Source organism: Cuculus canorus, chromosome 7 (assembly GCF_017976375.1).
Source record: "Cuculus canorus isolate bCucCan1 chromosome 7, bCucCan1.pri, whole genome shotgun sequence".
NCBI lineage: Eukaryota > Metazoa > Chordata > Aves > Cuculiformes > Cuculidae > Cuculus > Cuculus canorus.
The window spans coordinates 25,229,339-25,254,566 of NC_071407.1; the positions used below are offsets into that span (position 1 = coordinate 25,229,339).

At 41.4% G+C, this 25,228-nt stretch overlaps 1 protein-coding gene across 2 annotated transcripts; it reads left to right on the forward strand.

The window, feature by feature from the left end:
- The first annotated feature begins 105 nt into the window (after positions 1-105).
- ANXA11 (annexin A11) lies at positions 106-25,200 on the forward strand. 2 transcript variants are annotated; one of them, XM_054071499.1, is made up of 15 exons: positions 109-250; positions 12,062-12,122; positions 13,467-13,579; positions 14,735-15,112; positions 15,630-15,717; positions 16,100-16,194; positions 16,623-16,736; positions 17,360-17,450; positions 17,573-17,652; positions 17,780-17,836; positions 18,729-18,822; positions 19,783-19,878; positions 22,474-22,532; positions 23,109-23,231; positions 24,749-25,200. In XM_054071499.1, exons 2-15 carry the CDS (start codon positions 12,071-12,073, stop codon positions 24,806-24,808), a joined length of 1,500 nt encoding a protein of 499 aa, XP_053927474.1. In that variant the 5' UTR covers positions 109-250; positions 12,062-12,070; the 3' UTR covers positions 24,809-25,200. The 2 variants fall into 2 exon arrangements, with proteins under 2 accessions (XP_053927475.1, XP_053927474.1); XM_054071500.1 differs by lacking the exons at positions 22,474-22,532; positions 23,109-23,231; positions 24,749-25,200 and adding an exon at positions 21,407-22,444 and having other exon boundaries at positions 106-250.
- The last annotated feature ends 28 nt before the right edge of the window (positions 25,201-25,228 follow it).

Genomic DNA, 25,228 nt, shown 5'->3' on the forward strand with positions numbered 1-25,228 from the left:
GTTCAGCGAAAGGCTGGACGGGGCTTGGAGCAACTCATCCAGTGGGAGGTGTCCCTGCCCATGGCAGGGGGCGGAACTGGGTGAGCTTTAAGGTCCCCTCCAACCAAACCTGCGTGTGGCTCCGCCGCAGCCCTGCCCGCTGCCCCCCCGGCCCTGGGGAGGGCGGAAGGAACCGTGGCCGCGGCTCCTCCTCCTCCTCCTCTGGCGGCGACCGGCGGTGCGGAGGGGCGGCGGCTGCCCGGGACCCGCGGTAGGACTGGGCTGCGGGGCAGGAGCCGGGGGGACAGAGGCTGGGGCGGGACGGGCAGCAGCCCGGGGGGACATCATCCCAGGGGCCTAGGGTGAAACTGACCTGGGGGCTCAGGGTGACAGGCGGCAGACTGAGGTGACACCAGCCTGCGGTGACATGGGCTCCTGGGGGGACAGGCGGCAGCCCGGGGGGACACCAACCCGGAGGTCTGGGGTGAAGCTGACCTGGGTGCTCAGGGTGACTGGCAGCAGCCTGGGGTGACACAGCCTGGGGTGACACTGGAACGGGGGTCCTGGATGCAGGCAGTGACCTGGGATGATGGCAGCTCAGGGTGACACCAATGCAGAAGTTCGAACTGACACTGGCCTGGAGGCTCAGGGTGACAGGCAGCAGCCTGGGGTGACACCATCTGGGGTGGCATGGGCTCCTGGGGGGACAGGCAGCAGCTCAGGGTGACACCAACCCAGAGGTCTGGGGTGAAACTGACCTGGGGGCTCAGGGTGACAGGCAGCAGCCTGGGGTGACACTGGCTCGGTGTGATAGGCAATGGCCTGGGGTGACACTGGCTTGATGTGACACTAGTCTGAGATCTGGGGTGACACTGGCCCAGGGTGACAGGCAGCAGCCCGGGAGCTGGTGCTAAAGGGAGGTCGTGGCTTGCAGCAGCTCTGTGGTTTGTAGAAAGCTGCTCTTGTTTCTCAGGCAGGCAAGAAAGGAGAATTCATGTTTTGCTCTTGGGGTCGCAGCTCAGTACTTTGCCTGCCTCTTCTATTTATCTCGAAATGTTAATTTTGATGTGTGTGGTTAACAAGAGAAAGAAGCCTATAATAGTAGTCTTCTCAGGGCAGTTACACAACGCTTTTTACTAAACATCGTTTTCTACAAACTACTCATAACATACTTTACTTTTTCTTAGCTATGTGTACTTAAGTGTCCTAAAGCAGACCTCTTCAGGTGTTGTTGTAGCTCACGTAAGACAGACAACAGCATAAACATCTCAACATTCAGAAAAGCAGTTTCTCGCTGTCCCCAGAGGAGAGAGGCTGGGCAGTGGAGAGTTTCCTCTTGGGGTGGTTTTTCCTTGTTTATCAGACTAGTGGTAGTTCTTGGAAGACTCTTCCTGATAAGGAGGAACAGTTGAGGGAAGGGAGTGGCACAAATAGGGAAAATAGCCCAACAAAAAGAGGACAGATGCATCGAGGCAGAAGGACTGAGGTGAAGGTGTGGAGAGAAAACAAGCTGCCGGGAGGGAAAAATCTTGGCGCAGTATGTTTGGATGAAGGAGCTGGTTAATAGGGTTTTGTGCATCTCAAAGCCTGGCTGCTGTAGGAGGGGGTTCGTTCCCTGACATCTCGCAACACACAGTAGTTTGTGTTGCATGAGTCAGTGCTGTGCTGGAGAGTGTACGGTAATGTCAGAAACTGTACAGGGCCAGTCCTTGTGTATGACTGTTCTAAAGCTTGAGTGCGTGGACGCTTTCCCTGCAGCTCCGCTGTTTCTATAATTTCCTGTTTTCAGAGCTGCTGTAAGAGTCACGTGGACTGCTCTCCTCCTAGTGATGCAGCTGTTAACTCATGCTGGGCACTGCATCCAGTTTGTCTGTGAGTCAGTCCCCACTGATTTTTTGTTTCTGAAAGTGCATCTGTAACTACTCTTGTGACTTCTTCCCCCTACCCCCAAAGCACCATATATAATACGCTATACCATGTATCATACAGAGTCAGCAAGATTTTGAAGGGCCTAACGATTTTTGTCTATGTCAACAATGATATTTATGCACCTTTCTCTTGCCTGACCTTTGCTGTGAGATTCAGAGCCAAAATACATCTGTGAATGTGGACTTAAAAAGTTCTGGATTAGGTCATGGAATCACAGGCTGGTTTGGATTGGAAGGGACCTTACAGATCATCCAGTTCCAACCCCCCTGCCATGTACAGGGATACCGTCCACTGGATCAGGTTTTTCAAAGCGTCATCCAGCCTAGCCTTGAACACCTCCAGGGATGGGGCAGCCACAACTTCTCTGGGCAACTTGTGCCAGTGCCTCACCACCCTCACAGGAAAACATTTCTTCATAGTATCTTATCTAAATCTCCCCTGTTTTAGCTTAAAACCATTCCCCTTCATCCTATTCTTGCACTCTCTGATGAAGAGCCCCTCCCCAGCTTTCCTGCAGGCTACCTTTCAGTACTGGAAGGCTGCTTTAAGTTCTCCCTGGAGCCTTCTCTTCTCCAGCCTGAACAACCCTAACTCTTTCAGCCTGTCCTCTTCTGGGAGGTGCTCCAGCCCTTGGATCATCTCCATGGCCTTCTCTTGACTCCCTCTAACAGATCCATGTCCTTCCTGTGCTGAGGACTCCAGAACTGAACACAGGGCTCCAGGTAGTCATCACACTCATTCATGTGCTACATCACTTCTTTAGCTTGTTCTCTATAGTCCCAAAAATTTTTGAATAGAATGGAATTCTTTGGAAATTCAAAAAATTGAATAGAATGGTCAAAAGTCACTAAAAGATATGATGAAGCCACAGTGGGATGGAGATATTTATGTAGTCAATACAGTATATTAAAAAAAAAAAATTGTAAAGACTGTAGTATTAGAGTACAATTTCAAATGCGTAATCTGATCTAGTACAAAAAAGTCAAGGCAAGAGAAGTCTGTCTGGTCTGAAAGCTACAGGGCATGCTATTTCCTAGAGTCTAGCTAAAATTTTGGATGATGGAGCATTCAGCAGGTCTGTTCTGTAATATTGCATTGATCAGAGTGAAGGTAGACCTCATCTTAGTCCTGTGATGACAACCTAGGGATAAAATCAGGAAGTTATAGTTAAGGCAGAGATGTAATCAAAAAGAGCAGATGGTTTAGTGTTGACTACAGAAATAGTAGGGCTTTTGAACAAACGGGAAGTTTTATTTTTAGTCAAGGCTTTGTGTAGTCATCCATAGAAACTTTTCTGTCAGCTTCAAGTTGCAGTTAGAGGCTTACCTTGAATTATGTATAAAACTGACTAGCAGTAGTCCCTTTGCTATTGCTCTTGCCAGGACAGCAGGTGTGTGTGGTGTAAATGCTGAATTTCCTCCATGCAGTTCACCAAGCTGGGAAGAATGTAATGCAGTGTCGCAAGTAGTAGATAAGTAAGAAGCCAAAGGATTTACAGTGTGTTACTTTTGTTCTTGCTACATGTTTGTTCCAGATTTTATCAGAGCACACTACAAAACCTTGATAGGAGGTAAGATCCTGGCTAGTGTGAGCCTGGAGTCAGTTATGGGTCAGAGTGGGGATTTGCTGTTGGCTTTCTAAGAGACAATTGTATTATACTCATGGTGACCAGGCAGCCAATCCTGCCTATGCTTAGCAGCTTGGTGGGTGGTGTGTGGGTGTGTGTTTATGTGAAATTGTATCCCTACTACTCAGATGTCACAGATGCCCAGTGTAGATTGGTGCTTATCATTAGATTGTAGGAACTTTGACTGAATAGGTTTCACATATTTCTTTTAAAAGCAAACACAACCCCATGCAGGCCTATTCCTGCTCCCTTTACTCTTAGAATTAGAATCATTTGGTTGGAAAAGACCTTTGAGATCATCGAGTTCAACCGTACCTGTCCACTACTGAATGTATCCTTGAACACTTTGTCTGCCTGTCTTTTAAATACATCCAGGGGTGGTGACTCCACTACTTCACTGGGTAGCCTATGTGAGTGCCAGATAACCCTTTCTGTGAAGACATTTTTCCTAATATCCAATCTAAACCTCTCCTGGCACAACTTGAGGCCATTTCCTCTTGTCCTATCACTTGTTACTTGGGAGAAGAAACCAGCACCGATGTTGCTGCAACATCCTTTCAGGCAGTTGTAGACAGTGATAAGGTCTCCCCTCAGCCTCTTTTTCCGCAGGCTAAACAACCTGGTGTGGAGCATCACTGTGCTGTCCCATCAGTAGCAATAATATTGTCTAAGACATTCAATGGGAAGAAGTCCTTCCCAGGCATTGCTTTTTTTCTTTTTTTTTTTTTCTCCTTAGTCTTTGTCTGTTTGAGAGAGAAGATACTGTCTGATTTGGTAACAGGGAAGATTAAAAGCTTTTTTACTACAACTTCTTTTTTGAGAGCATTGGGAAAGTGTCACCAATAGGTCACTGTGTTCCAGATTTAACTCAGCTGTTGTGTTCACGAAGCACTAGACTTCACAGTTTTCCTCCTTCTTTGGAGCCATTAATTAGTATTCATTTCATCATTAGGAGAGGTGGCCTCCCATTAAGGCTTTTGGATCCCAGCTTGTTGTAGGCTTAAGAACTTTCAACCAAATTAATCCCATATTAAAGATCCAAATGAGCCTTAAATCTTCGCAAGGCCCCTATTTGTGTTAAACCTTACTACGACCATTCAGTCAATATGCACATGAAGTGAACTGTGATGCAATTCAGTTATGCATCAAATTCGTATTCCCAAAGACCTTGTTAGATTTCTAACTTTAGCCTAGCAGATTGCTCTATATCACGTGCTTAAGCTGCCTAAATCAGACAATGGGAACATGACTTAATTGTTGTGAGAGAGAACAACTTTAAATTTCAAAAGTTGTGCTCATTCTGTGAATGGCGCAGCTATCTATAGTCCAAATAACTGATTATGAGCTGCACTTGACAGAGTTTAAAAAACAATTGGTTTTCTGTTAGCTAGGAGAGGAAATGTGTTGTACAAATGTTAGGGTTTGGGGCGGGGGGGGAATACTTCTTTCTCAGGAATAAGCTTTAAAGACTGAAGTTTACTGATCTCCCACGCAGACTAGATTTGAAGGCTGTAGTCTTGCTTTCTTTTAATTTTGCTTGTTTCTGGCTGTTGTGAAACACCTGCATCTCTACTTTACTATACTACATTGGTTCTTCCATCAATAAGTAAATTCCTGTAAAGAAGTCATTGATCAACCAAAAATAAATATTTCTGTTTAGTCAAGAATGAGCAAAAGGTGTGCATCTGCTCACTGATGAGTAGTGATTCTTGTGTTCTTGGACAGCTGTGTGATTAAGCTTTTGGTGCCTAGAAAACGCAAAAGCCGTCACCGTTAAGACAAAGTTAACATGCTTGCAAGCTCATATTTGCCTGGTTTTCAGCTGCAGAGCCCCAAGGCTGTCACCCTGGTACCAAGCGCAGATGTTTTGTCTGCAGTGTAGGGTATGTCCATACAACTTTTACCTAAGGTCCCACTCACATCCTGTAAAGTGCCCTTCTTTGGGTAGTTGTCACTTGAACAACTCGGTGTTATCTGGTTGCTTTTGTGGCCCCAACAGTGTAAACGTAGGAAGTACTGGCAGAAGACCGAATGGAAACATTCTGTCATCCTTTTGATCCTGTTGCTTCACGGGGCTGGGGAGTGCTGGAGCCTTTGCTGTTGCAGCAGGGACACTCCCTGGCTCTGTGCTCCAGCTAATTAGAAATTGGTGGTGTGAAACAAACAATTGAGTATTTTTCTAGTAACTCTTTTAGACTATTAAACATTACATTATTACTTTAATTCTGTGGGATTTCCCACACAGAGTGTACTTAGTAAGGTGAAGTAATTAATATTTATCTATTCTGACTTGCACTGATGATATAAAGATGTTTTCTTATATGGTAGAACTTAAAATAGATGAGCATAAATCCCTGAGGCATTAGTCACTTGAGAACATAATTCAGACTATTTATAGCATGACAGTTTTTTGCAACAAATTCTTTTCTATGACAGGTTCTGAGTTTGAAATAGAACAGCCTCCTTCTGTTATTTCTTCAAACATCTCATAAATGTATTTTGGTATTATTTCTTTCTTGTTTTGTGTTTAGGAAAGGGTCTTTCTCTGTATTGTATATGTTTTGGCTGTCTGTATTGTAAATATTACAAGAGAACATTGCAAGAATGTGCTCAAAGGGGAACACTTAGATCAGGGCTGGAATTTACTCATGTTTTTGCTGCACATGGATCTCAAGAGTCAGTGCAGCTCCATTAATTTCCCTGGGTTTTGTTGTCATGAGTATATATGTAAGGGCTGATACGTAAACCTAAAGAGGTCAATGATCTTCCCAGAAATTACAGATGCTGCATGAAACCATATGATATGGGAATAAATCACTTTCTACAGCAATCCGGAAGGATCAAGGTGGGTGTTGGTCTCTTCTCCCAAGTAACAAGTGATAAGACAAGAGGAAATGACCTCAAGTTGCACCAAGAGAAGTTTAGACTGGGTATTAGGAAACTTTTCTTTACTGAAAGAGTGGTGAAGAGGCTGCCCAGGGAAGTGGTGGTCACTGGAGGTGTTCAAAAAGCGTGTAGACGTGGTACTTCGGGATGTGGTTTAGTAGGCGTGGTGGGGTTGGGCTGACGATTGAACTCAATTATCGTAGAGGTCTTTTCCAGCCTTGATGATTTCATGATTCTGTGCTGACTGTGGCTCATCTTTGGCTTGCAAAAGCATGGTAGTGGATGCTTTAGTTCATCTCTGTTGGAAATCCACAGCATACTGTAAGGTGATAAATTCTGTGCTGCTGGTTTCGCAATCAGGGATCACTCTCAGAGGAGGTTCTGTCATTTATAGCTGTAGGCAGCCTTTTTTACTACATCCTGGTAATTAACCTGGAGGAGGAGTAAAGGCCAAAGGTTTAGCTCGAGTTGGTGTCCCCTGGGAAACAGGCGTAATTACATTATTTTGAACAAATACAGGTCATGGTCTTCTCATCTGTTTCTGCCTTCATAGTGTTGCACCTTGGTATAACTGGAGCCTGAACAGCCACCACTGAATTCCAGTACTGAGCATGAATGCAGTTGCTGAGCTTGTTTCTACTGCACGTTGAACCAGCAGTTTTCTGGCAGCCTTCGGATTTTATTCTTTACTTCTGCTATCATTGTGTGATTTGTATTTTTTGTTATAAATATTTCCAGCTGTGGTGCTTTTGTGCTGTACTGTGGCTTACAGGAGTGTATTTCAAGGTTCCTGGCTTAGAGGAGTGTATTTTCAAGGTTCCCACTGAATTATAGATTTAATCTCTTATGAACAGGTTGGTTCCCTGTTAGCTTTGGCAAAGCAGCAGGAAAATGCTAAAGAGCCTGAGTGGTTCATGGCTTGCAGCGTGAAGCGAGATGGTGATGTCCACTGCAGAAGTAAAACCTCAGATCTTTATTCACAGTTTTGAGGTGGACCTGCAGGGTGAACAGTGGGAGCCTTAACAGCATTTATTCTGTACTTCTTTCCAGACATCCTCTCTTTTTATGGGCTGGTTAGTCATTTGGATTTTTTTTTTCCTCCTCTTATGTACTACTACTTTTATGGCTGAGCAAACACAGACCTTGCTCTTCCCACAGTATTTGTATAACAGGGTGGACTTGGACATCTTCCGTTCATCACTTAATTGTCAGTGCCACTCATCACTTACAATTTTATTAAGATGTTGTGGATGCAGTGGAAGAAATTTGGAAAGATGGGCTTAGAAGGTGAAATGGCGATAAGGTGCTGGAAATGGCTGGGAAAGTTAATTTAGAGGCACATTTACCAAGTTAGAGAAGTGGCCAACAGAAGCTTCGTTAAGTGCAGAAAACCTGATGATCAGGGAAAATGGTTGAATGTGAGAAGTCAGTGTGTTTGTTGATCTTTTTTGCCTGTGCAAAAAGTTCCACTTGGAAAAATCCTGGATAAGTGCACCATTCAAAAGGAGAGAGTGTTTCTATATAGTAACATTTCTTTCAGGTTGCTGATAAAGTTAGCCAGTATTTCTCAACTTCAGCTTAAATTGCAAAAACGCTCTTTTATTTATTTTTTAATCTAAAAAGAACATTCAACATGGGATTAAATGAGGGAGAATGGCTTTAAATTGAAAGGGGGAAGATTTAGATTAGACATTAGGAAGAAATTCTCTGGGCCCAGGTTGCCCAGAGAAGCTGTGGCTGCCCCATCCTTGGAGGTGTTCAAGGCCAGGTTGGATGGGGCTTGGAGCAACCTAATCCAGTGGGAGATGTTCCTGCCCATGGTGGGGCATTGGAACTGTACGAGCTTTAAGGTCTCTTCCAATCCGAACTATTCCATGATTCTAAGAAAAACAATGCTGATCTATACTAGGAATCTGGATTGTGGTGGTATTTTGGGTTTTTTTGAGTGATGGGTAATAGCTGTTCATCTTTATTTTAGTACCATAACGGTGTTTTATGATGTAAAGCTAAGTAATGATGCAACTGAAGTGCCAGGTGTTTAGGTTTTTAATTTTTTTTTGGTGGCCTCTCCTTGCTCCCATGCTCCCATCCCTGCCCAGAGGCAGCAGTGGAGCAGAGCTGGCAACGTGGGTGGTGCTGACAGCAAATTGTGTGGCTTTGCTTCCACCGCGCATGCCATCCCAATGCGTGGTAGGGCCTGGCAGTTCCCGCCAGCAGCCTGACCTGCACTTGTGGGCTTTTAGAAGCATGGCAAAGCGCCGGGAGGGAGGAAGCTGCATCTTTTTTTTCCAGCAGAGGAGGAGAATACATGTTTTGCTTTCAGCTCTGCTCAGAAATGTTGATATTTTGCTTTTTTGGCCTCATAAGCTTGAGGTCGTAGCAGTCCTTGCATGAGTAACAGCAGGCATTGCCTCTAGCAGTTATGATTCCCTTGGGACAGCAATATCTCGCAAGTGGTATTTGAATGGATTTTATAACCTGAAGTTGCGTCAAGTTTATTAATATGCTTGGCTTTATCATGTTCTGTAATTTTGCAGTGAAGGGTGGTGGTATTTGTCCAGGCTGGGATATTGTCTCTCTGGAGCATTTAAAAGGTTCATGCAGTTGTTGCCATACCTTTATGCTCTTTATGTTGGTATTTAGCATCAGTGGATATTCAAAAGTAAAAACTTATGATTCTATGATGCCAACAGTTCAGTAGAGTAATAGAATGGGTTAGGTTGGAAGGGACCTTAAAGACCATCCAGTTACAACCTCCCGCATGGACAGTGACGCCTCCCACCAGTCCCGGCTGCTCAAAGCCTCATCCAACCTGGCCTTGAATACCTTCAGGGAGGGGGCATCCACAACTTCCCTGGTCTGATGGGATGACCATCAGAGCCTGTTTCCCAAGATTTAGCTTTAGCATCAGAAAACGATACCAACAGGAACCAAATCTTAGATAAGATATGCATTGGGCATGCCCAGAAAAATAAAATTGCTCTCCCTGCTGGCTTCTGTTTATGGAGTATGCACTCCCTTGTGTGTACTGTGCAGTAATTGTCTTGCGTGCCGGATTTAGTGCTGTAGCAGTTACACAGTCTGTTTGCCTATGAAATGAAAACTTTCATAAGCTTAGTCACATAGAGGAGTGCTTCTATAATGAAAAGCTTATTGTCTTTTCAGCTGCAGCAGCTGGGCTGATAAAGATAACTCTCCTTTCTGTGAGGGAAGGGAGTGGCTATTTTGTAGGTAGTGGTGTTATTCTGTACTTTCAAGAATCCTCTCTGGGACCTGTTTGAACATGTAGGTTTTTCTTAACGTGGCCTGGTAGAATGTCATTTGCTCTGTGTGGAGGTGGTAAAATAAACGCTAGCCACCAAGTTATTTCAACACGCCTAGATAGCACTGCAGTGAGCGATCTCATTTGTATCCAAGGCCAAAGGGAATGCGGGAAAAACATTTACCGTGCTATGGAGAGCATCTTGTAGGCACCTAGTAGGTTGTAAATATTCCTGTGAGCCTTTGTCCTTCAGATGTATTCTGGTTATGAACGGTGTCATGTTAGCTAATCCGTAGTCTGTTCTTGCAATTGAGTATGTACCGCTGGGCCATGATGGATGTGGGTGACTTTGACTTCCCTGGATCTTTGTTGAGGTTTAACCATTGCTGTTTGTGATGGACAGTTTACTAATTTAAAGCCTGATTCTGTACATACCAGCAAGTTTCCCAGCTGAATGTCCTGCTTGGTCTCCTTGAGTGTGAACTGTGTGAACTGTTTACTCTCTTCCATCTATCAGAAGAGGAGAAGGGGATGATGGTTCTACCCCACCTCGCTCTTTTTTTTGTAGGCAGGATGGAGAAGGAATACATGGCACAATTGGGAGGGCAGGACTTAAATTTGCATGCACAGAAAAATTTTTTTACAAGTTAAAGGCATCCGTATAGATTTATGGGTAAAGAGGCTTTTTCTTATGCTGAGAAACTCTGTTCACCTATTTGAGTCTGTTGGACGCTTCACATACTGGAGTAGAAGTAAGGTAGGGCTATAACTTTTATTCTGCTCTGTTCACTGCAATTTCTGTTAGTTCATTTATCTCTCTTTTAAATTTAAGTGAGTGAAGTCCAGTTTTTAAATAAATGGATGATTTCCTAATTATATTTTCCGTTTAAAAAAAATAAAAGTAGTAGTTTTCCATTCCACTGTTGCTATGCAAAAAAGCCATGCAAACCAGAAAGGAAAGTAAACATGATTATGCAAAAGGAAAGCAATCCCACAAAAACACCGCCCCCCAACCCAACCCAAACTCAAAACAAAACTCCACAGCTGGAATCCAAAACATAGTGTAAGAAGGCAGGTGCAAAAGGCAGTGCTTTAGGTGAAAGAAGGGAGTAGTGTTTGCACAGCGGATTAAAAATAGGCTTGCAATTGACCCTAAAAATAACCTTGAAAAAGTTAACACTGATACTGAATGTTTTCTTTGTATGCAAAAATCTGCTTGAGTTACTTTTACCCTTCTTCCTGGTAGTTGTTCTGCTTAAAATAAGGCTTTCTGTATTCTGGAAAGTAATTTTTGTTTTGCCTGTCATTAAGCTGTCCTTCCTTTGTGACTTCCCCTTCTGTTTTCGACAACAAAGGACTTTGTGCACGTCTGTTCTGACAAAGGCAGTGTCAGCTTTGAGACATCCACTTTGTTCCCCTGTTACTTGTTACTTATCATGAAATCATAGAATCGTTTGATTGGTGCAGACCTTTGAAACCATTGAGTCCAACCATACCTGTCCACCATATCCCTGAGCACCAAACCATATTCCTGAGCACCTCGTCTACCTGTCGTTTAAACCCCTCCAGGGATGGTGACTCCACCACCTCCCTGGGCAGCCTGTTCCAGTGCTTGATAACCCTTTCAGTGAAGAAATATTTCCTGGTGTCTAATCTGAACCCTCCCTGGCACAACTTGAGGCCTTTTCCTCTTGTCCAATCACGTGTTACTTGGGAGGAGACACCAACACCCAACTCACTACAACCTCCTTTCAGGTAGGTGTAAACAGTGATAAGGTCTCCCTCAAGCTCCTTTTCTCCATTTTCCTCAGCCACCTCTCATAAGGCTTTTTCTCCAGCCTCTTCACCTGCTTCATTGCCCTTTCTCTGGACATGCTCCAGCACCTATAAATGCTGTACAAATGAAGCATATCCCTTCTGCCTCTTACTCTGACCTTGCACTTCTGTAGACATTTGCATTTAAATGCCTTCTAACACTTCTTGTGTAATTTTTCACTTGAAGACGTGGTTTGTCAGGTGATTTTCTACTCGTGGTTAATAAGACTGTTCTGTACAGGTTGCAAACTTCTTGAGACTTAAATAGTGCAATAAAGCATTCAAGTAATACGTAATAGACAAAGTGTACAGTAAATAGTAACAGAAATGAGTAAGAAAAATAGTCTGGGGAGTAAGTCTACAACTGCTCAGCTGTCTGAACATGGTTACTGGTCCTGCAAAAAGAAATAGGAAGAGGTTTCCCAGGGAAAAGCTAGTGCAGCTTGTGCAGTCTGCGTCTGAGTTTTGGTAACTGGCTGCTGCAAACATGTTGCCTGTAAATTTGACGTGGTGTAGTCACTGAAGCATTGCGGAAAATAACTCTTGTCACTCATGCTTTTCAGATCTTTGTGATGAGTTACCCTGGCTATCCCCCAGCGGGTGGATACCCACCAGCAGCCTCAGGTAAGCTGTTTGCAGGAAGTAAACATTCAATGGCAGTGGTGGTCCTGTCTGGAAAGGTGGTGTGGCCAAAGAACAAGACTGTGGAGGGTTTTCTTGATTCACCAAGACTTTCTGTGCTCTCTTGTTAAGTCTTACCATATCTTGGCTGGAGATTCTGATTTATATGATACGGGTGCTCTACTGTCTGTTCATTTAAGGTCCATTTTAATTCATTTCAAATGGAGCACACAGGACCAAAAGATGGTTATAATTTGACCAAAATCAACGTATGGCAAGGAACAGTGTCCTGTCAGTACTGAGTCTTTCTTGGTGAGAAAAATGAGTATGGAAAGAAATCAGTGGCATGATTTAAAACCATATCCCACAAAAAATTAGGGCTTTAATTATGACATCCCTGTTCTTAGGCAGATGGTTAGATTAGATTAGATTTAAACTTAGATTAGATTATTAGGAAGAAACTTTTTGCTATGAGGGTGGAGAGGCACTGGCATAGGTTGCCCAGAGAAGTTATGGATGCTCCACCCTTGGAGGTGTTCAAGACCAGACTTGATGGGGCTTTGAGCAACCTGACCCAGTGGGAGGTGTCCCTGCCCATGGCAGGGGTTTGGGACTGGGTGGGCTTTAAGGTCCCTTCCACCACAAACCATTCTATGGTTGTATAATTCTGTGGTTGGATGTGGAAGGAAGAGGGCTGATATAAAGGATGTTGGTAATGGTAATATAAAGCTTATGAAATATTTAACTACTGCTTATTATAAGGGTGAGCTTTATAGTTGTTGGTAATAAACTTCATAGTCTTTAGTATCGTTGGTAGAAGGAAAGGACTGGAGTCGTATGGGTATGATAAAGCATGGAGTTAGGCAGGCTGACTTAGGAAGGGGAAATAGTGAGAAGGCGGACCAACCTGGGAGGATAAATCGTATTTCTTAGCAGAGTATTCTGGCTTAGTCAGGCTGCTGTGCAGGAAAGACTGTACTGCTGTGTGCAGCCAAATTTTGTGACGTGGATGTCTGTGAATGTACTGCGTCATGTGCTGTACACATCTCTCAAATTAGCAGCATAAAAGGAATTAATATCTTCCTACTGGAATACCCAGACAAGTTTGTAGTTTAAGGGAATCTACTCCATTAGCCAAAATATATTGTTTACAGTATTAACTCTTGAGTTTCTGCCTTCAAATATGTTTAGATTTGTTTTTAATGAGAACTTACAGATTCAACAATAACATGATTCCCTCTTCCAAACTGCTACTGGTGAACAGACATTACATTACAAATATAAGTAGTAAGGAGTAAGTTTAAAATGTGTAGTTTCTTGTTTCAGCACGGCTGTGTTTGATTTCAGGTAGCAGTCCCTGGGGTGGTGCTGCCTATCCACCTTCAAATCCGCCTCCAATCGGTCTAGACAACGTGGCTGGCTATGCCAGTCAGTTCAATCCCAACTACATGGCTGGAATGGTGAGTTTCCTTTTACTTATTGTGTTTTACTGTGTCTTCCTTACATGCAAAGATGTGTTTCTGGCATTGCCATTGAGAAGTTTCTCACTTGAGTTCTGTGCCTTTGTGTCTAATTTGTTGAAGTGTTGAGCATTCAATATCATCTGTTGAAGAAAACAGTTACTGCAAGCTGTCCCTTATTGTAGGAAAGCAGACCAATAATTAAATATTGATTTAGAAGCCTCATTTGAAAAGTCATGGATATAAAAGTAATATAACTTGGCTTTTTCTGTGCAGAGGGATAGGGGAACAGACTACTAAAAGTGAGCATCCACTGTTAATGTGTACACATTGACAAACACAGTCCAGGTTTTGTTTCTTACCTGGGTTTTGGATGCTCTGAACAAAGCGTATGGGACCAGCTGTCTCATATAAGCACCGATGTTTAACAGAGGGCAGTAAAAACCTTTTACGTTGATTGAAGAGAGTGCAGACTTTTCCAATGCGACTTTTCTTTTTTCATGTACAAATGAGTGACACTTCTGACAACTCAGTCTTCAGAAATCTGTTATGCTGTGTAACGAATGCAGAGTTTGTAGGAGGACATTTGCATTATAGATGGCTTTTTGAGGCAACAATTAAATTAAGTGATTTAGCAACCAGCAGTCAAAATGAGCCACAAACTATCTAGCGTGCACTTAGCAATATCCACAGCAACTGAGTTCTGAGAACCCCAGTCATCAAATGTCAGTTCTTCCAATTCCTTAGCAGAAGAGGGGCCAAGTGGTCATATAAGGTAGCCATGGACAAAGAAGGGATAAACATAGCTTTCTGTTGCTGGGATTAATTGGAGTAAGTTTTAGATTTAAGAGTTGTGTGGCTCCTGTTGCTCTTCTATGTGAGCGGTGCATAATTCTGGGTGCAGTAGCAGGTATGTGTCTGTTGATTTTGCTTCTTGATATATGACAGCTGATGATTACCATAAAGCAAGAGTCAACTGAATACAGGTTTTCTTCCATCTTGCTTGTAAGGCACAATTATTGCAAAGTTGTCTTGCAGATGCGGAACTACCAATCTGTGCCAGTGGGGAAGGAGCTTCTATGATGTTAAGCACATTGTTGAAACTCAGCTATTGGTACACCTTCCTATCTCTTACTTGATTGGCTGTCATTGCAGGCATCCAACCTGGCAGGGACCTTTGGAGGGACAACTGCACCACAAGGAGTATTTCCTTCAACACCTGGGGGTTATCCTCCAGTCCCTCCAGGTGGCTTTGGGCAACCTCCAGCAGGACAACAGCCCTCCTATGGAGGGTATCCTCCACCCGGAGGAAATCCACCATCAGGGATGCCTGCTTACCCAGGATACCCAGGCGGCCCTGTGCCAGGCCAGCCCACACCACCACCTGGTCAGCAGCCTATGGGCTATCCAGGACAACCACCAGCAACTTACCCAGGGCAGCAACCCATGCCAAATTATCCACCAGGCCCGGCTGTGAATCCCTCCATGCCCTCTTACCCAGGAACTACAGGGCCTACGGTCTCTCCTGTAACAGTAAGAACATTCAGTGCTTTTGTTTTGAGATGTGACCATGTGTATCTTTCTCTATATTTTTTGTGTCTACAAATTGTAAAAGGAGTCTAAAACTGAAAAAAGCTGTGAAAAGAAGTTTGAGTAAAGAAATGGATCCTTTCCAAATGCAAGCAGTATAGACTCATATGATTTGAAACAAATGCTATTTTACCACATTATCCAAGAAGAAGGGTTTGACATAAATTGAAATCTAATGAAATTTACCTTTCCTAAGTTAAAGTATTGCCAGATATATATACAGTTTCATCAAACCTTAGTATATTGGACAGCAGATTCAATATTGGTGAACCTTATTGACCTTGCATTTTCTCATAATTTGGGTTTAGAAATGAACAAATTGTTTAAGGTGGGGTTATTTCGAATTTTCTCTGTTAGTTTTCTAACAAAAAAAAAAAAGTCAAATGGTAATCTTCCCTAAAGCAGTAAAACACAGTCTTTTATTAACACTAATATGCAACACAACTTGGTCTGATTTTAGCATGGGAAGCGGGGCACAATCACTGATGCACCAGGATTTGACCCTCTGAAGGATGCTGAAGTCTTAAGGAAGGCCATGAAGGGATTCGGTGAGCAGTCTATGGATTTGCATTTCAGTTAAAAGTAGAATTGCAGCTTTGATTCCACACTGTCTTTCTCCACTGTTACATGTGCACTGAGTGGGGTAGTTCATGTGTGATTGTCCTTGGTTATCAGAAGGATTATTGGAGGTGCATGTAGGCATAAACAACATCATGAGTTTGGTAATTGGTTTTATGGGTTTTTCTGTATTTGTAATTGGGAGTTGCACTTGAAGCTCTGTGGTTGTACACGAGAGGAGATGCTGTGGATGAATTAAAGGTGTACATGTCCTTCAGTTGGGTTTAGAAGAGATGAGATCAAATGGAAACAGAAAGCTGAGTCCTCACATTCGGTGCATGCTCATTCTGTGGTGTCTGTCTGCCTGTACAGGAACTGATGAGCAGGCGATTATTGATTGTCTTGGAAGTCGTTCAAACAAGCAACGGCAGCAGATCATCCTGTCCTTCAAAACAGCTTATGGAAAGGTAAATACATCATGAGACAGAATAAGAACCTGCATTGCTTCATGGGAAGTCAAAAGGTTTAGTGTTTAGAAGACAATATTGGAAGATGCTTCAGGCAAAGTAGGTTCACAAGACTGTTTGAGGTTCTGGTTTTACCCACTCTTGACTTCTTCATACAGTGTTTCAGATAAAACCTATAAAGCAGTTTCTCTGCTAAGTGGTTACTTTGACTCTTTGGTCCATGCAGTTTATTGAACTGGACCTTAATTATCTAGATATACATGTTTCATTATGCTGGTTTTAGTGTTGTTAAGTGGAAGAGCTTTACTTTGAAGATACATCATTGATGCTTATGCATAAAAATTTCTAATTAAACTCCTCAATTTTGGTGCTTATATTTGTCAATTTGGGGGTTTATGCATTTTTAACTTGTTTTTACTTCTCATTAGGATTTGATCAAGGATCTCAAGTCTGAGCTATCAGGTAACTTTGAGAGGACAATCTTAGCAATGATGAAGACACCTGTCATGTTTGATGCTTATGAAATCAAGGAAGCTATAAAGGTTTGTGTAGGAGATAAAAAATTATAAGATAGAGGAAATATTTGAGCTGATAAAATTTTTGGTTCGCATTTAAAAGCTTGAAATTATATCCCCTCATCTTTGTCCAGATATTCATCTAACTGTTTGATTGATCTCAGAGCTATATTATAGTAAAATTGAGAAATGTTATTCACATAGGTTAAAGGTAAAGACTGTTTAATAGATTTGTGTTCTAACAAAAATATATTAATAGAAAAATACTCCCCAAAAGGCAGAAACTGAGTTCTAACAGTCTCTGTAGTTCATCTATTACATAGTCTTAGGTAAACTGCTAAAGTGGCTCTCCTCTAAGCCAGCCACTGCATGAGGCACCTTTGTTTCTGGGCTTTTGCTTTGATTTGTGGTGGAACTGATTATAAAACTACTCAGTTTAGAGTTTCCAGTGACTTCCATGATAAAAAATACTTCAGAAGAAAGGTTCCTAAAGATTTTAGGTAGTGTGTACTACTTGGTTTGACGTCTATAACGTGATTATATTCGAAGTTGTGTTTTGTTGTATGATTTTATTACCTTTCTTTTATACTAGGTTGTAGAAGAAAGATGAGAAACTGAAGAATGTGTTTTCTCCCTGTGCTTTCTTTTAGGGTGTTGGCACAGATGAAAATTGTCTCATTGAAATCTTAGCTTCTCGCAGTAATGAGCATATTCGAGAACTCAACCATGTCTATAAAGCAGGTTAGATTTGCTACATTTGCATGAGAATGTTTGTCCTTTTCTCCCTTCCTCACTGATTGACAGTGTGAATTTATGAAATGAGCAGAGGTGTACGGTGATTCATGACTGTGTCTCTCTTCCAGAATTTAAGAAAACTCTGGAGGATGCAATAAAAAGTGACACATCTGGACACTTTCAGAGGCTTTTAATTTCACTTTCTCAGGTACTTACATGTTGGGATCTTGGAGTTTGTGTTTTTGTGTGTGTGTGTTTTTGTGTGTGTGTGTGTTTGTTTTTAAGAAAAAATTAAGGCCCAGCGCTAACACTTCTGTATCTTCAAATTCCTTCAGGGAAACAGAGATGAAAGTACAACTGTTGACATGTCTCTTGTCCAAAAAGATGTGCAGGTCAGTAGAAAGTTTTATTATTTCTAAGTACGGTCAATACACTGAAATTTGACTGTGTGGCTTCTGCTTACTCTTAGTTTTAGTCACCTTGTGACTTCTGATGAAGTGCTTATGTTTCAGTGGATAGAAGTGATATGAAAAGCCCTGACAAAGCTGCATAGGTCCATGACAGAGAGGAAGCTCTTGGGAATAGAGCCCATTAGTTTAGTCTCTCATTCTGTCAGCTGTCTACCTTTTCCGGGTGTTGGGTGACTCCATTGTACTGCTTATTAAGGGAAATGGTCTAAAAAGATTTGAGGTGATATGTTTGTGGATTCAGTTTTCTTCTATTCAATACCTGCATTAGCCTTTGCCTGTTATTTAAGGACATCTGGATTTTTGCAGCAAATAGGACTTGTGGACCTCTAACTCTTGTCCCATTACTTTTTGTGTTTTCCATTTCACCACATAACAAAGAGAAAACCCTGGATCATTTCAACATACTATTATCATATGAATAGCAATGTAATTAGCGTTCTACGTAGGCTGCCTTAGCCTAAAGACAGAAACATCCCAGAACATACGCAGAGGCATAAAAGAAAAGCTAAACATAAGACCTATTAGCAAGAACCACTTTCAGGTACTTTTCAAACAGTTTTCTCACGTTCAATAATCTGAAGCTCTTGGGTTTGAACACTTACGCATGAGTAAGCTAGGAAGACTGCAAGCATAGGGAATTGTAGGAAAGTTAGAACTGGTTGCTATTTATTGCTTGCTCCTGTTTTCCAGCAGTACATAGACTAGGAAATAAGTATAAAAAGAGGAGAAGCTGTAAGGAAGCAGATCTGTAACTCAGCTTTTCAGCCTGCCTGCTTTTCTGGGTAATGAAGTGTGAATTCCCTCTTGTGTTTAGGAGCTCTATGCAGCTGGAGAGAACCGTCTGGGAACCGATGAATCCAAGTTCAATGCCATTCTCTGCGCAAGAAGCAGGGCCCACCTCAGAGCAGGTAATGGTGTCCTCTACATAAATGGTAACTTGGATCTGTTGCATGTAAAGATAAAACTTCAGAACACTGCTCTGTGTCTGAATTTCCCCATCTGTTAAATGGATGTAATGATACCTCAATAAAAAGCAGGGTGAATTCTGCTGAGGGAAAGGGAACACAAGAGCTGCACATGACAATCACCTTCTTTAGATACCAGAGCAGGTAGAGATCGTACTTGTTCAAATATTTCTCTGATAAAAGAATTGAAAAACTAGAACATGAATGCCTTCTTCTTAGTTTTATTGACACCCGAATCTTTCCTAGAAGAATTTTCTCTTTCACTTACAGGGGTTTCTTGGCCTAGCCCTTTAAAAATAAGGACAGAACTAGACAAGCTAAAAAGAGCATGACAATATGTAAATAGAACAGTGTGATACATGATTGAATCATAGAATCTCAGAATTGGTTGGTTAGAAAAGACCTTTGAGATCATCAAGTCCAACTGTACCTGTCCACTACTAAATTGTATTCCTGAGCACCTCATCTACTTGTCTTTTAAATACCTCCAGGGATGGGTAATCCACCACTTCCCTGGGCAGCCGTTCCATTGCCTGATAAAATTTCTTCATGGAAGGGGTTTCCTAATATCAAAACTAAACTTCCCCTGGCACAATTCGAAGCCATTTCCTCTTGTCCTGTCACTTGTTACTTGGGAGAAGAGACCAGCTCCCACCTTGCAACAACCTCCCTTCAGGCATTGTAGACAGTGATGTGGTCTCCCCTCGGAGGGACCCAGCTCTGTCAGGCGCCTGTCATAAGGCTTGTTCTCCAAACCCTTCACTAGCATCTTTGAGATGTTAAAGCTTGACTGAGCGTACTGTAGTATTAAGTGGAGAAATGCAATTGAAATGAAGCTATTCAGCATGCACCAGTGCCACCTCTCTTTGTGAGGCTGACTCCTGAAATCTTTTCTCTTAACAGTCTTCAGCGAGTACCAGAGGATGTGTAACCGGGACATTGAACAAAGCATATGCCGTGAAATGTCTGGAGACCTGGAAAAAGGCATGCTGGCAGTAGGTATGTGTTGTATTAGCAAGTTCATTCCTGGTATTCCACCACAGCTGGCTGAGATGGTGGCATCTAGTTCACCTGAGGATGTTCTTCTTAGTAATAATTCCAGTTGTCTGCTTTTTATGTTAAGATTTCTGTGAAGTCACTTGTGGTTGGTAAAGCAGGGCGCTTGATTCACCTCAAATGACAGATAAAGCTTTTGCTTCAGGCAGCAGCAGGATTTAAATGCCCCATGTTTAGGTGGGGAGAGGATTGTTAACTGTGCTTGGCATTGGTTTAGGAAATGATGAGAACTTGTGCTAACCGCTGAGTCAGTGAGAATGGAATATTTGACAGCTTTGGAAATCAAGCAAAATGTAGTCATTAACACTCTAATTAGTTACCTCTACCTCTTTTTAGTAGAAAGAAAACTTAAATTTGATTGCCAAGAGGTTATTTTTTCCACATTTCCTGTGGTTACAGCTTTGTTAAATGTTTGTTTCTAAGTGCCTGCAGGACTTCAAGTAGAAAAGATTCGTACTTGAAGTCTGCTGTTGCCCTTTGGGAGGCAGTCATTAATTTCCATGAGGTTGGGACAAGGACTCAAGTTGTTGTACAGGAGTTTTATTTGGAGTTTTTTATTCTAGATAAAATTGTGGACCTCTTTCTCTCTCTCTCATCTTTTGTCTCTTAGACAAGACTGCTTTATTACATCTCCATTTCTTTTTCTGTTTATTGCTGTGAATTTACTGTGGCATCTAAAGCTTTAAAAGTTGTGCTCTTTAGTTTTGAATGTTGTAATGACAAGAAAGTGATGTCAAAGGAAAAACAAAAATCGAAAACATTTCCTAATGAAATAAATATGACAAATGTACTTTGCATCACTTGAAAACAAGATGGGAGAGGCCATTTGGCTCAATTGCAACCGATTTTTTTCATGGAATTTTTAAACAAAACGGGAATCAATTTTCAAAGCCTCTTATTTTCACTCCTGTCTTCTGCATATGTGAACCAAGGAACTATTGTAATAACTCTGCTTGGCCAAGCTGTCATTACAGTGGCCTCTTAATGACCCAGACTGGGTCCAGCTCTGTTGGTGTGATACATTTGCAGCTCTTTTTCAGGATTCAAAATTTGTTACCTCAAAAAGTATCATTAGAAAACCAAACTCAGGGAAAAGAAATATTTCCTGGTGTCTGTACCAAAAGATTGCCACAGTAAAGAAACTGTCCTGTCAGAATTTGGAAGTCCTTTGACTTCGTGGAGCTTTGTAGTCACTACAGGTCTCCATGTAGGTACGAATTCAACACTGAGAATGTAGCTTGCAAACAAGTCAACAGCCTTTTGAGCAAGAATTGTCTTTTAATATTCACTGAATACATCCTCTATTGAATAGATCTTGTTTTGATTTATTAATATGTATATATATGTATATACACACACGTAGATATATCTATATCATTCAATGCTGTTAGCATAGTTTGTTCTGTGACCCTTATTTTCAGGAAAAAAAAGGTTTTCTAATTGAAATTATTTAATTTTGCTTTCTTTAAAGCTTTCTGGATTGTACAACTGGTAACTTACAATAACATCTTCAAACATCTTAAAGTAAAAGTGCATTGTTTTAAGTGAATGCAGTGGCAAAGAAACATGCATTTCATTTGTCATTTCTTTTTGAATTGTATTATATGTATCATTGACAGCTCTGTGTGGTGAACTGCTCTCTCTCATTTACATTTTCCTATTTGGGGAAATTACCTTTTCTTCTATAGAATGTGTGTTGCTGTGAAACATGTATTTAGATTTACCCCTCTTGTTCTGTATTGATTCTGCGTGATTGCTTTTGATACCTTTTTGTGCTATAAAAGATAACTCAGGTGTAGTTTGTTTTACCAGAGATTGCATGATTGTGTACTGGTAGCCATCGTAGGATCAATGTATAGATTTTAATTCTGATGAGTGATGGATTATCCTGATTAACATGACAGTAATTTGATTTAGATTTGGCTCTTTCAGATTTCTAATGAACTGTACTAATTAAATATCAAATCCAGTCATTACTAAATAAGCACGTCAAGAATTTTTCAGGAGTCTCGGTGAACCCTGTGGCTGAAAAAATAAAGTGTAACTCACTTCAGTAGGGGTGAGATTTCTGTCACAGGTGGCTTCTCAGCCTGTGTAAGAGCAGGACTTGAATTTGTTGTTCCTGCAGATGCATGACCTAAAAATTGCTAAATAGGGAAAACCCAGGAACACCGCTATGTGTTCCTTCAAGCCTTCTTCCTCCTCCCCATCCACTTTTGTTCCCTTCTTTTTCCTTCATAAGCAAGAATCTGGCCATTAGACTGTAAAAATTCATGATGGCTGCGTCATGTTATATGGTTTCTAATGACTGAAAACTTTGCTCCAAGCTGTGAAGCATACAAGAAGGTTCTCTAATTTTATGGCAGCTACTGTTTGGATTAAAAATCATTTCAGTGGTTGGCTGCAGGAGTGGAAGCTGCATTGTGTCAAGTGTATATTTATGTAAAATTAAAGCATGTGAGTATCTAGAGTAAGCTCAAAAAATGACTTGGAGTTCTGATTGAGGCTGAATATCTGATTTCTGTTTCTTTTTTGCAGTGAAGTGCCTCAAGAACACGCCAGGTTTTTTTGCAGAGAGATTGCAGAAAGCTATGAAGGTAGGTGCCTGTGACAAGATACATAAACTTAGTGTGTTCTATTTTTTAAATGCTTTTACGGCTTGTTGGGATGAATTGTTCAGGTGAAGATACTACTTTTTTTCAGTGAGCAGATGACTAACAAGATGCAGTCATTATTACAAAAGGCTGAAAGAATCTAGCTAATTTAATCCACTGAACAAAGAGCTGAATACAACCATACCTTAAACAAAGAAAGTCTTCACTTGGTAAAACCTAAATATACTTAAGACTCATTGAAAATTATGCCTTTTAAGTAGCGAGATCTAGCTGAAATAAATAAATATGCCTTTAAACTTGCCAAACTTTCATGACCTTCTGTCCTTCTGACAGCCCCTCCTTTTTTTTTCCTAACTGTTTTTTGTGCAGAAAAATGACTCTTAATGTCCTATCAGTAAATTTAATTTATTAAAGACTGAAATCTGTTCAAGCCTATTGAAGTCAGTGGGGTTATGCTTGTAAATGGCTGGCCATTTGTGGGGTGTTGATTTATTTTAATGCTGCATCATCCAGGATTTCCACACGTTATGATACATTATATTGTTGTTTTTGTTTCAGGGAGCAGGAACAAAAGATAGAACTCTGATTCGAATCATGGTATCGCGCAGCGAGGTTGACCTGCTGGACATACGTGCAGAATACAAGCGGATGTATGGCAGATCCCTCTACAGTGATATCACTGTAAGGCTTGGAGCTTTTATCTTCCCTGCTGTGATGTCCTTTCTGCTAATAGAACATGGATCCTTATGCTGGATATTTGTGCTGAGTGTAGGTGGCTGCGTTGTTCTGAGAGCAGCGGCTGAAGTACCAGAGAACAAACAGCACTTGCTTTTGTGTCAGTACTAGATGACTGAGAGACAGGAAGGAAAGGGAAATTGGGCCAGAGGGATTTCAGAGACCTGGTTTTAAGTCTGGTCTCTGTTGCAATCTCTGGATATGATCTTGTAGAAACCATTGTGCTTTACCTCACATATGTATGTGAGGAGTTTAAAGCTTCTAATATGCTTTTAAAGGATTGCCTCCTCTTTGTGTTGGAAGTACAAGATTTTGCAATAGACTAAACTTCACATTCTTCAGCAATTCATCGACCCTAATACAGGTATTAACAGCTGTAGCAACAGTCAAATGGATGCATGGCCACTGGTGTAAGAGCTGGAGGAGAGCGAGTGGTGCCACTTTCATTTACCTCGTAATGAAGGTGCCAAATCTAGTGAGCCCCTATTGATTCCTTCTGCTATTGCAATGAAGGGGCTGCAACTTGGAGATGTTAGGAAGGAATCCTGCAAAGACAGTGAAGGATAGTTTGCACCAAGACGTCTTGATATGAGTCTCATGCCATATTTTGCACATCGTGCTTTACAGTTGCACAGGGTTTATCCTGATCTTTGAGGTGTCTCTTTGTCACTACTGCAATAATTTTGATCTGGACAAACCAGTTTTCAGTCAAGCCTGAAGATGAAGGATAAGATAAATGCAGTAGCTGAAAGTGCTTTGTGAAAAGGATTGGCAAACCCCATCAGCCAAAAGTAGTTAATAAGCAGCTCCCAGGGAATGCTTTTCACTTGTAAGAGCACCAGGCAAAATTCGGCTAGCAGAGACTTTTGTGATTAGTCTCTGCTGTTCATGGAATCTTTTGGTCTTTTAGGTGCATGTTTGTGTGCACATCCAGGTTTCGCTGCCTATGACACGAAAGAGATGTTCTCCAATTGTGGAAAAATACCCCTTAGATCTGTTGATATTAGGGCTTTGTTTTTAATGTTCTAACATAACAAACTTTCACTTGCTGCCCCTGGAAAAATGTGCACATTTACTGCAAGGAAAAGAGCTTCTGTATTAATTTTTCCATATTTTCATACCTTTTGCTGGAAGCCAGCTTTTCAGTGAGGGGTTTTTATTGAACTGTTCTGAGGTAAGTAGTTGAACTGATACCAAATTCAGTTTGCTGAAGAAATATATTCTCTATGTACACTTTCTGGTCCAGTTAAGGAAGGAGCAGATTTTACTGTGTACTTGTATTAAAGGGAATTCTAATCAGCAGGCGTTTAAATTATTTTTTTTAGGAGGTTAACATCTGCTTTCTTTCAGCCCTGGCTTCATCTGTTTTGGTTGTTAAAGTCAGGTTTAGGATGCTCACACTTCTTTTTCCAGTATTTCAAAGCACAAGTCTTCAACTTTTCTTTATCTGGGTTTTATTCCAGGGTGATACGTCAGGAGACTACCGGAAAATCCTACTCAAGTTGTGTGGTGGAAATGACTAAATGGAGCATTAAGCTTTTCTTAAAAAAGCTGCTATTTTCATGGGTTTGCTTTAAAGAATCTTTTTTTTCTCCAGAATTAAATATATGATGACCTGTTTCTCCTAAAGCAATTATATTTTTAAAGGTAATATTGCTTGTATCTTCCCTTCAGTTAAAAAATAGTGGGTAATAAATACCAAAAAAAAAAAAAAAGTAAATATCGTACTTATGTGCCACCTGCCTTGGATTCTGTGTAGTACTGTCAGCAATCCATGAACGACAGATCATTATTTCTTTTCTGCTTATATTATGCTGAAATAATGTTTGTTTTATGGAACAAAAGAATCACAGTTGTATGATTTAAAGTTTCCTTTTGTATAAGCATTGCATGCTGTTGTAATGCAGGTTTCATGTATGTCGTATGCAGAGTTGGTTTCACCC